Below are 12,594 nucleotides of genomic sequence, written 5' to 3'. Positions count from 1 at the left end.
TACTTACTAACATCTTTTTTATTTAGTGTATGTGTTGCCCATATATATATACACTTAAGACTTAGTTGTGGGTTGGGAGTTTGATCGGCAGAGGTCATTATTATTATTATTTATTTATTATTATTATTATTTTAAATTTTTCCCACAGCGGCGGCTTCGGGCAGGTGGAGAATAGTCGATTATATTGACCCCTGTGTTCAACTGGTACTTATTTTTTAGACCCCGAAAGGATGAAAGCCAAAGTCAACTTCGGCGGAATTTGAACTCACACACTCATACATACAAATATCTGTCATTCTCTTCCAAATAAGATCGACAGTCAAACATTTATTCCTTACAAACTGAATTTTTTTAATATCTTTCTTAAAACACATTTACTTACTACCATATATAGACACAGAATACACATTAATACACACATACATACAAATACCTGTCATTTTTTTTATTTAGTGTGTGTGTGTGTGTTGCCCATCTTAATATATAATGCTGAAGTTCTGTACTTACTAACATTTTTTTTTATTTAGTGTGTATGTGTGTGTGTGTTGCCCATATATATATATACACTTAAGACTTAGTTGTGGGTTGGGAGTTTGATCTGCAGAGGTCATTATTATTATTATTCAGATTAACACCCGCACGATTTTCACTAGGGTGTTAGGGTTACGGTTTTTGGGTCAGGGTTACGGTTTTAGCGTTACGATGAGGGTTAGTCTTACGGTTACGGTTTTAGGGTTAGGGTTACGTAATCGTGCGGGTGTTAATCTGGAAAATTACCGAAATGTGAAAACTACCGACCCTCCCATCTGTTATAACTTTTGTTGTTCTGTTTAATATGTACATAGATTATGTCTCCAAACAAGAGAGCTTGCTGGGGAAAGAAAGCAACCGGTTTAAAAAGACAGCAACAGACTGCAGCAATTCACCACATTCCAGAAGCTACTTTGAACATAATGCAAAACGGTGCATCATCATCTACTGCCCAATCTGATAGAATTCTAGCAGAACTGTGTAGCAACAGATCGCCAGCAATTGCTTCATCAGAAATTGCCGTCCTACCTCCTGCGAAAAGTAATTACCCTGCTATGTATAATCAAGGCAGCGCAAAAAGTTGTTTTGCACAAGCATTTGTATAGCCAATTAGACGGATGAAATTTACGTACACTTAATAATGTTACACAAAACAGCCTTCAGACTTTCCCTATTAATTTCGTCTTTTGAATTATGAACATATTTACATCATAAGGGTTTTTTCATTGTAAGGCTTTCTTTTTTAGTTGATTTTCACCTAGCAAGACTTATCGTAGATGGCATAATAAGTCACATCCGGACATCGTCGGGTTATACTGCTAGTAAATGATAAAGGAAGATCTTAAGACATCGTTAAGAGACTTATATTTATAATTGTCAGCGAGATTTTATCGTTTCATGAAAAGAACAAACAACCAAAAAAATCATGATTTTTGGTATTAATTTCTTTTCTAGGTTATTAATTGCTTTTAATAATTTTCTCTTTGATTGATCTTCTCATGCTACTCCGACGTTGTTTGATCAATGATTTATTTATCTTGAGCAAGGGTTTATTAACAACTCCCAAGAGTTTGATATACTGATGTCCAGCTTGGCAAGAAGGTAAACAATAAAACACGTTTTAATAACTTTATCATAATAATGAGAATAACGCAATTACGCCGTCTTTCATCCCCCCCCCCCCCCACAATTTGTGATATTCCCAATTGGCGTAGCAATGTTTGGATATGGTTGCCATGAATACAATGGATATTGGCATGGCTGAGTGGGGAAGTTGCTTGCAATTATATAGTTATGCAATTATATAGTCATGCCTCAATCTCACTACACGCCACCTTAAGAAAGTGTCCTTTACCAGAGCCTCGAGTCGCTTAAAGCATTGTGAGATTATATCGGCAGTACCCGTGACATAAACCCGGTGAACTACAGGTGCAGTCCTGTAATTCAAAGTCCCTTCCCCACCGTTTCCATAATGACTCATGCCGAGTCTAACTAAAAACAATATTTATATGGCACAATTTTTTTTTAATATTCAGCCACTTTTACGTCAATAACGACTGGGTGGTCCAATCGATCGAACAAATAATTGCTTATCATCAAAAGCAACAAAGAACCATTCTTATTTGGTATGATTACTTTCGATATAAGTTTCGATATATCGAATGTCACTATTGCTATTTTAGATTTGTTTCCAACATGATTATTATTTCATATATAAATCGTATCTAAAAAGAGATGAAATTTATTTTCATAAAATTAGAAAAAAAGATAAGCATATGCAATGTGAAAAACCTTTGCTTCCCTCGTCTATTTTATCCAGTTATGTATAGACAATTCCCTGTTTATTTTATTCATTAATTCCCCACATCCCCTCTCATCAGCTTCATTCCTTATCTCCATGTAGATACCACATATATTTCTCTTCTTTTACGAGCTGTTTCATTTATGTTAATTGTGGGGCGGGGGCGAACACCACATAATACCACTGCAAATCAATTAAGAAATTTTATAAGCAGGCTAGTCGCTAAATGCATAATTCAATTTGTGCAGTATGATCTCATCTAACCATAATATTTATAGTATATTTTGATTTCATCAAGACATAGTATTAGATACTAATGATATACAACATAAAAAGACAAAATGTAATCACTTACGTATAACGAGTATTTCTTGATTCCAAGTTTTGTTGTGAATTCAGTTTCGTGAATAATACTCTTACGATGTTAAGGAACAGACAGAAATTCAGCTGGTAATTAGAGATACATAGAGTTATTACTATAAATATTCATGTAACTTCAACGATTCGATACATACATTTAAAACAAACCCGCCAAAAGTTAATTAAGATTGCAAGACTTGTGAGTTATTTTATACTAACAGGACTTGTGAAAATTCGACAGTGTAAGTCAAAGAATTCATTTGATATCTAGCCATTTAATCAGAATAATCGAAATGAACTTAGAAGGTACTGCTTATTTTCCTTCTTTTAATATGTTTCACAGATATGATGTGCTTTATAGTTTAAGGAAACAAAAGATAAATTAAAATAAAGCTTATATATATATATATATATATATATATATATCTTTTTTTATTTTTCTAAAATTTTCGTTGCGTCTTGCAACCTTTTCAATAGTTTTGATTCTGTCCGTTATTCACACTGCGTTCCTTTTTTTGTTTGTTTGTGCGCATGTGTGTGGGTTAATATGTGTGTGTGTGTGCCTATAGATGTATGTATGTATTCTGCCCTATAAGGTCACAGAGGGGACCCACCATCACTTCAGCAGTGAAGAAAAGCACCACAGAGCGCTGGAGTGGCTGGATCGCACCCACCCAAAACCCTGAGAACAACAATCAGGTGAAAGAAATGATTGCACATGCAATAGGAGCCCAGTGTAAAAAAACATCTTGAAGAACCTTATAGTAAAGTTTAACAAAAAACTAGATGAAATTAATATCGTAGTTAGGACAAACTCTAGTAACGGTAGTGTAGAAACTGAGAGGAATGTGATGGAGAGCATCCAGCAAGTAGCTAACTCCATCCACCAAAGTATGAAGATAACTATAGATTATCCCACTAGGTACCCCAACAATAGACTCCCCATCCTTGACACTGAACTTTGGTTAGAGACTGTAAACAATAGAGTGCAGCTCCTCCATTTCCTATTAAATGAAACCCATAGCTTCAAAATATGTTGTTCACAAGAACTCAGCTTTGTCACACAACATGAAAATTAACATACTGATAGTAGACTTAGTTAGGATAATGAACAATGATAGTAGACTTAGTTAGGATAATGAACACTATGCGAATCTTATGAAATGAAAAAGACATATACAGAACTTCATGCAATTCTCTGGGTATGATCAGAAAGATAGGGTTCGGGTATACAGGGATGCTAGAAGGAAACATTATACCTAATGATAACATTATACCTAATGATATTAGTGGTATTAGATATTAGATAACATTATACCTAATGATATTAGTGGTACCTGCCCTAGATATAGAAACAAAGACTGGAATAGGATACAAAGAACTTGTGACAAAGCAAACAGGGCAAACACGTGGTATAAAACCAACAAATATCAAGGAGTGATGTTTGTAGAGGCCACAGCCCATGGAGAACTAGCCCGTAGATTTAGAAAAGCCCTGAAGGAGACCAAACACAACATTAAGATTGTTGAAAAACCAGGGAACTCCGTCAGATCACAACTATGTAGGACGTACCCCTTTGAGAGTACCATATGCACCAATGATAACTGCATGGTGTGTAGGATTAGCCCTGGCATTAACAGTTTCGGTAAGAAAAGATTAGTTGTTTGAAATGATCTGTATTAGTAACAACCAACTGTTTAAAAAAAAAACAACTAAAACAAAAAATTAAAAAACATCTATATATGAGGTACAAAGGGAAGAAAACATTTCAGTAAGATTTATTCTCTGATGACTATGTTTCCTGAAATTTCAGCTTTACTCTCTCTCTTCCGCATGTAACATCGAGCTTTATACATTTTGAGTCAACGAGAGAAATCCTTTTAAGATGTTGCTCGCTTGTTAGAAATAGTAGCCAGATCCTCCTGCCACCTATATCGCATCTTAACGTATTTAAAAAAGGGAAGGATATACCAGGTACTGCTATATTAAATTATCTAAAAAGGGGTGGTCGTATCTAAAACGCCTTTATCTACTGGTCTTTTATCAGAGTTTACATGTTTACAAACAAAAATACTATTTAGTTGGTTTAGAAAAGAAGAGACCGTTCATGGCAGTACCGCACTGGATTTCCTGCCTTATCGTAATGCAATCGTCAATACATTGCTTGATGTTTAAATATTTATAGAATATAAATAGCAGTAACGTTCTACAATAGATTGGACAAATTAATTTGTCATGAATTGTTTCTTCATAGATATCAATATATTTTAATTTGCTTGGTTTTCCTCTGGATTGATTCGGGAAGCTAAATTAAGGCTATTATAATTCTCTTTAGAAATAAATTGTCTTCTTTCAATGAAAGAAATATTTATTTTCTTGTATGTTTCAAAGGCAATTATATCTAATTAGCAAAATATAAATCTTGTGTGGAGGAAAAAAAAATCAATTAAAACTTTTATATATCTTCTGGTACTTATTTCATCGATTTCGGAAGTCTAGTTTATTAGATATACATTTCATAGATGATTAGTTTACTTATGTACTTATCAGTTATCTGACACTCTCTCGTTCGTAACATACATACATACATACATACATACATACATACATACATACATACATACATACATACGTGAGTAGCATGTATAAATTATTAAATAATTCCAGGTTGGAATTATTATGTGACTAAGTCTTATTTTAGTTATTGAATAAAGTAATCCCATGGAAAGATTTGAAATGAAAACAATGATCAAACTAAGATAAAGCAAAACATTATGTGCTCTACGTTTTTATGAATGTTTACCCATTAGTTGCGTCTGTAGGTCTACTTCGGATTTCTGCATAGTAGTAATTGAAATTCCATCAATTTCTTTTGAAAAATATTCGATGAGACTCGAGTTTCGTTAACTGAAATTGATATTGTTTTCAATAAATTTATATGAAATTGCTAAGCTTTGACACACGCTTGGTTTTCTGCAACCGTTTTCATCCTTCATGTTCGAAATCCTCTTTTATATTCGAAGATAAATGCTGATATAATATTTTCTGACAGAAAATGTTCATTCGTTTTTGCTGTTAAATTTAAATGTCAAGTTTTATATTTCACATAAACTTCAACAAGTAAAATCTTGTTGAAACAAAAATTAACAGCGTACGAATATAATGAATGTCATAAAATAAATCGCATGCGTTGATAAAGGATCTTATTTATCTGAAGTACATAAAAACAATAAGGAAATTGTATTATATTCCTCGTATTAGGGATTGCGTTCAATGAACTTTAATGTAATTGCATATCATTTGTTTCCATCAAGGATTTCATCAATGTCATTGAGACAGAAAATGTGTATCTTATTGCGTGCGAATGCTAAAAATTCTTTAAGGAGAGAAAAATTAATACTGTTAACAATCTATTTCTTGCTTCTGGAATAATTTTACATATTTGGAGTACAAGAAAAACAATTCTTGTTCTTTTATCAAATTACTTACCATTGACATTAGTTGGTTCAAGGAAAGAAAATGTACTTTCCTTTAATGTACAAAATTATATGGAATTTATGATTGAATTTTCTTGATTCGATTGCGATACTGGTATAAAAATTGTCATTTGTGGCCTAAAAGGGAAGGCAAAACATTGTTTTCAGCTTTGATCTAAGGGATCTATGGACAAAGACATTCTATTTGGGACTAACCCGTCTTACTCACCGAAAGAAAAATGCGACTCTTGTTTAATATTGGAAAGGAAAATTAGATGAACTATTTAAAATTTGAAAAATGAGATGGATATACTTTTGACAACTGCAAGGATTGAATTTGATCCTGCGCAGAGACGTGGTTATGCTACCGATATTTGGTTTATTGAAAGTTTTTTGAAAAAAAAATAGCTTGTAAGATTTCATTGATATTTTTCTATTTAAAAGTTTTATTCAGGACATTGTTTCTGCACTTCTGACTCATAAATGAAGTCATTTCAAGGTTATTTTATTTCAGCAGGGTTTCTCTGAATAATCAATATATGGCCAAACAGAAAATTGAAACTCTTCCATTTTCTTAATCTCTCACAAAATTAGCATCAAAATTTTATAAACAAAGGACAAATAACCAAGAAATTTGAAGGTTCTTTCTTTACATGTCAAAAATCCAGTAGAACATCGGAATTAATTCTACAAAAAAAAAAGTCAAATTATTTCGACAGACACATTTCCTCATCTCATTTCATATTGTCATCTTCTGTCCTTATTAGACTCAGCCAAGTATCAGAACTTCACACTATTATTAGTTTTCTATTCACCCCAGTATCGCATATTTACTTCTAAATCTTTGTCTAATTTGTCTTTTTAAAGAACTACAGTTGTTTTGTATCTCTCTTCTCACTAATATTGCCATCTGTTTATTCATGCTGGAAATGTTCTTAGATATAGAATTATTTAAGTGTGACGCAGGAGCCTTAGATAATGTGGACAATATTACTTTCCATTACAACAAATAAAACCTTTGTTAACGTCTGCAGAGGTTGCCCTATAAGTTAGCGCAAAATCAACTACTCTCTTCTCTTGCAGTTTATTATTCGTGTCTCAACGAGGAAATAATGACGAGAGGTTCAAAATCAGCTATTAACATCAAGTAGACTACTTACAGATATCAACGTACGGCAGGAGTTAGAACAATTCATAAACCGTAGTTTCCTCTTCTCGCTCACTAAATCTGTTATGAAAAACGATAAACTTGTTGAACATTTATCCCTATTTCTTGTAGACATTCTTAAAATTTGGTCCACAATTGCTCCCGTACACTGCCTATTATTTGTACACAAGACGTATATTAGCCCCTATTATCAGGGTTAATATAGTCTTTGAATACTAATTGACTCATCTATTTTATCTCTCAGAAGTCGACCTAAGCAAAAGGACTTTCAGTTACAATGGCTCAGATTCTATTTTTACATCTATTTGTTCATCATGAAAATAATCGAGAATATGTTATAATTCAAAGAGATGCGAGCCTAAGATTTTATGGGCAATACGAAGAAAGAAAAACAATAGAAGATGAGTTTTATTACAAGTCTAACTTTGGGTTGGTCGGCCCACCAGCAGTCGTTTCAGATCAACGACTTGCGAAACCTTCTCTCTCTGCAGTCATTGACATTTGTGTCCTTGACATCGTCGGGACTTCTGCAGGGAAGCTAAACATTTGATATTTCCGTACTGTCCGTAAAACTTAGTACCATCACCTCCATATAAGTGGGTACTGGCACCTCAAATATCTCTTCAGCCTTTCTCACTTCTAAACCAAGCCTTTACCAAATTATCAATGTCTCTACATCTATTGGATCTTCTGACTACTGCCTCATTAAGTCTTCCTACCGCGCATTCACAGGCATATTCTTTTCTACTCTAAGCACAAGGCCCGAAAGTTTTGGGAAGGGGGCCAGCCGATTAGATCGACCCCAGTACGCAAGTGGTACTTAATTTATATACCCTGAAAGGATGAGAGGCAAAGTCGACCGCGACAGAATTTGAGCTAAGAACGTAAAGACAAACGAAATACCGCTGAGTATTTCGCAGAAAGTCAACGAAGTGGTCAAAATTCGGGCATTTTTGAGATAGATAAGTGGGCCACCATCAACATCATCTTAGGAAATTCATGCACACCAATCATGTCAACATTCCCAAATCTGCCAAGTGGGTCACAGGCTGCTGCACCGAATGAGAGGGATACGATCTACATCACTTGGAAAATCTCCAACCTTCCATAACTATATTGCTTTTATGTACACTCCCACCTCATGAAAGACTATCATTCGAATAGTAAATGATTTCTCTGGGTTTCGCATATCTACATAAATATTATAAGAAAACATTTCAATTCTGCAGATATATCTCATGATACAAAATTCATAATTACTGATGTAAAAAGAAGCTAGGATGGTTATCAGTAAATATTTCTAATAAATTATAAAACGCCTTGTGGGAAAATCATCCGACCAAAAAAGACTGTATGGCAGTCATCTGTATAGCTAGCATGAATGTCATTGGAAAGATATGTGTGTTATGGTAGGAATATTTTATGGATATATGTCTATGGATACCTGGTGTGGATATACATGGATCAGGATAATGCAAGCCACTTCTATACAGACACATGATGTTGCTTTGCTGAACTTCCTACTATTATGGGAGATCGACCGACCAATCCATGGAAGCACACCCAGGTGGTGAGAAAACCTCTAAATATTGAGCTTTTTCTTCAATGCATTATATTTAGTTCCAGACAGCGTCTATAGACAATTTGAATCAATTTTTTCATTGCATTGCATTGTTGGAAAATAGATTTTATTGAAGGAGACAATGGAAAGAGATTATTATTATTATTATTATTATTATTATTATTATTATTATTATTATTATTATTATTATTATTATTATTATTATTATTATTATTATTATTATTATTATTATTATTCACTTCAGAAAAGCAAACACGAAATTATATTTCCTTTACCAAAATTACTTTCTTTTACTTGACACTAAAAATAGGAACATTTGAACTCATACAGAAACAGAATTATTGGTAAATTTATTCATAATTGATTACTATATCAACATCGTGCTTGTTGAACTTCTTATTCCCCAGCATTCTTGTATTGTTTTTTGCGCTAGAATATCTTCAACGTAAAAGTTATTTTTTGCCAGACTTTACGGTTCTACATTGACATATAAAATGAGTTGCATTTCGATCGACAATTCCAAGATGATGACTCGGGAGAACAAAGTAACACACGCGCACACACACACACACGCACACACACACACACACACACACACACAGACACACACACAGACACAGACACAGACACACACACACACAGACACAGACACACACACACACACACACACACACACACACACACACACACACACACACACACACACACACACACACACACACACGGATTCGCTTATATCTACGATACACTTTACAACTCTCTGAGTGAATGATTTGTGGTGTTCACTTAGAATTTTTAAATTTACATAATTTTTGTGCTTTTGCTACGACGGAGCATTCCCTATAAAATTTAAGAAAGTTACGTCGTTAAATGTAGTTTCAAGGCTTTCGATTTCTATTATATTTTTTAACGCTTTTCTAAACGAAGTATCGCATTGTTATAAAACAATGTTACGGTAGTTCTCTTGACCTAATGTTACTATATTAGTTTTCTAAAAGTATCGTGAGGCTTGTCTGTCTGAAAAGTTTTTTCGAAAATATATTCTCGAAGAGGCTATCTTTTCGTCCTCACTGATTCTGAACACGCAGATGGTGACTAAAGAAATTAAAGACGATTGTCTGCTAACAACAAAATCTTTCACAGTTAAGTAAGCAAAGGATATGTAGTGTTTTAATAAGGTTATCCAGATAAAAAATTACTGTTCAACATATGACTTCAATAATGATAAATCTACTGTCCTAAATGAAATACAAGTAAGCAGTATTTTCAAACTTCTCCATTCTGCAAAAGTCGGTGACCTGTGTTATCTGTAAGATATTTAACCATATATACAATCGGAAAATTTGTATGAGAAGAAATGATACTCATATTTATGGATTTAAAATACTTATATCGGGGAAATTAAGATATAACCACGAAAGATTCAGAAATGTAGGTGAGGAAAATTTCTTGATAATCTTTAAATGAACTTAATTCTTCCTCACTACCGCTTGATTCTAATTCTAAATAAAATATTCCCTCTAAAGCTAAAACGAAAGAAAATGAATCTATGTATGCGTGCTTATGTGTAATATCTACATAGAAATAGTCAGGAGAAACAATGGCTCACATGGTAGAGGCAGAAGCAGGAGGAATACAAAATGTATAAGCCTATACTTCACACAGAATTACATTTCCATCGGAAATAATCAAGATGGTTACTAAGTTAAAGGGAACACAATTCACTGCTACCTGAAAATAATTCAGAACTATTTGACTAAATGATTTGTTGTGTTTCGACTACGAGAAACTAATGTGCTAAAATTCTGCAGCTAAACAAAAAAGCCCTGCCTTGGATCGTTACCGATCTACTAGTTTAAGTGAAATACAAGCCAGCGGTAATTTTCTCCATTCAGTAAAACACCTTCACCTATGATTCGTTTAAACTAATTTTCTGTTAGAAATTCATTGATAAAAAGAATTCTTTCGTAGACCTGATGTTGCATACACTCATGTAACTTAATTCGGAGAGAAGAAAACAGTGCGAGGAAACGAGTTCACGAGTTTGTATACTGTGGCGGTGGCGGTGGTGGTGGGGAGAGAGGAATGACTTTTCATCTGTTGAAAAGTTTAATTTGGTTCAGCTAAACGTGAGATTCCCCGGCATACAGTCATATTTAAACTCATGAAGTCCATAGCTATTAAGTACATATTTCTTTGATACATACTGTCATAATCTGTTTTCTTTTACTATTACTACTTCAAAACTATATACAATATAAATTATATTATAAATAATACAATTCTTTTATTCTTTTATTTTGTTTCAGTCTGGACTGCGGCCATGCTGGAACATTGCCCTTTTAGTCGAATAATTCGACCCCAGGATTTATTCCTTGTAAGCCTGGTACTTATTCTATCGTTCTTTTTTGCCGAACCGCTAAGTTACAGGGACGTAAACAACAACATTGGTTGTCAAGCGATGGTGGGGGGCAAACACAGACACACACACACACACACATATACGACGGGCTTCTTTCAGTTTCCGTCTACCAAATCTACTCAAGGCTTTGGTCGGCCTGAGGCTATAGCTGAAGACACTTGCCCAAGGTGTCACGCAGAGGGACTGAATTCTAAAGCATGTTGTTGGGAAGCGAGCTTCTTACCACACAGCCACGCCTGCGTCTACATAGACATTAAAAAAAAAATTGAATGAGTTTTTTTCCGAATATTTACAACTTGACCACAAATACTCTCCTTAAGTCTCACTGTTAGAACCCACACCAGACAAAAGAAATGTAACTTGTTAAATTGTTGACAAATCCCTTTCTTTTATGGACCAAACACGTGACTATTTTTTCTTCCCAATGTGTCAAATTTAAATAAAATAATCGAATACAAACCCTATATTCTCAGTTGTTTGCGACATTGTTCGTGCATTTTGTATTTATATTTCTTAATTTTTCAAAATAATTTATATGAATAAGTTTTGAAAATAAACTGTTAAGAGACTCACCCCAACTGATATAACACACGGAGCCCGAATAATCCAAAATATTCTTCGGTCCAAATGAGTATTCCAGCAACTGAAATGGAATATGTAAAAACTTGTATGAATACAAAACTTGCAATGATGGAAAACGTGTTGACCCTTTTTATACACGCACACACGCACACACAAATGCGCATGCGCGAATTGTAGGCTTGATATCGTAGACAGCAATCTAGAATAAAATAAGCATGGAAAAGTAATAGAGCTGAATATTAGATCATAACAACATCGCTAGAGCTTTAAGATAAAAATAGTCCTCATATTGTTTTTGACTCCAAAACTCAACTACACATACTTGCTTGAAAAATATCTCGTGAAAGAAGACATCTATGATAGATTGCTGATGTGTTTGCGAATTGACTAGACGATATACGCATTCGGCTTTAAATGCATTATTACTGAAACGATAAGTTATATACCAACTGGATCAACAGGCGGAGAGACTTAAATTATTGGAGACAAAGAGTTCTTGCATAATTCATACGCTACAGACACATTAATTCTTTTCAGTTCTTTAGTTTATCTCACTCAAACCTAAGCCATATCAAATGACTATGTTCTCTAGAACAACGCTGCACATCTTCAAGATGTGGAAATTTAAAGGGTGAATGTTTTCGTAAAGGATACAAAACAATAACGTACTAA

At 33.9% G+C, this 12,594-nt stretch overlaps 1 protein-coding gene across 1 annotated transcript in view; it reads right to left on the bottom strand.

Moving 5' to 3' along the window:
- The window catches only part of LOC106884341 (glucagon-like peptide 1 receptor), a 221,311-nt gene that overhangs the window by 15,477 nt on the left and 193,240 nt on the right, over positions 1–12,594 (bottom strand). Inside the window, exons 9-10 of the mRNA XM_052970164.2 lie at positions 11,914–11,983; positions 2,688–2,779 (exon numbers count right to left, since the gene is read on the bottom strand). Coding sequence (XP_052826124.2) covers positions 2,688–2,779; positions 11,914–11,983 — 162 coding nt within the window. The remainder of the gene's footprint in view (positions 1–2,687; positions 2,780–11,913; positions 11,984–12,594) is intronic.

The sequence above is a fragment of the Octopus bimaculoides genome, chromosome 8, assembly GCF_046866305.1.
Source record: "Octopus bimaculoides isolate indiv1 chromosome 8, ASM4686630v1, whole genome shotgun sequence".
NCBI lineage: Eukaryota > Metazoa > Mollusca > Cephalopoda > Octopoda > Octopodidae > Octopus > Octopus bimaculoides.
Note: the sequence above shows the minus strand (reverse complement) of the source record. Positions and strands in the feature narration are given on the sequence as shown.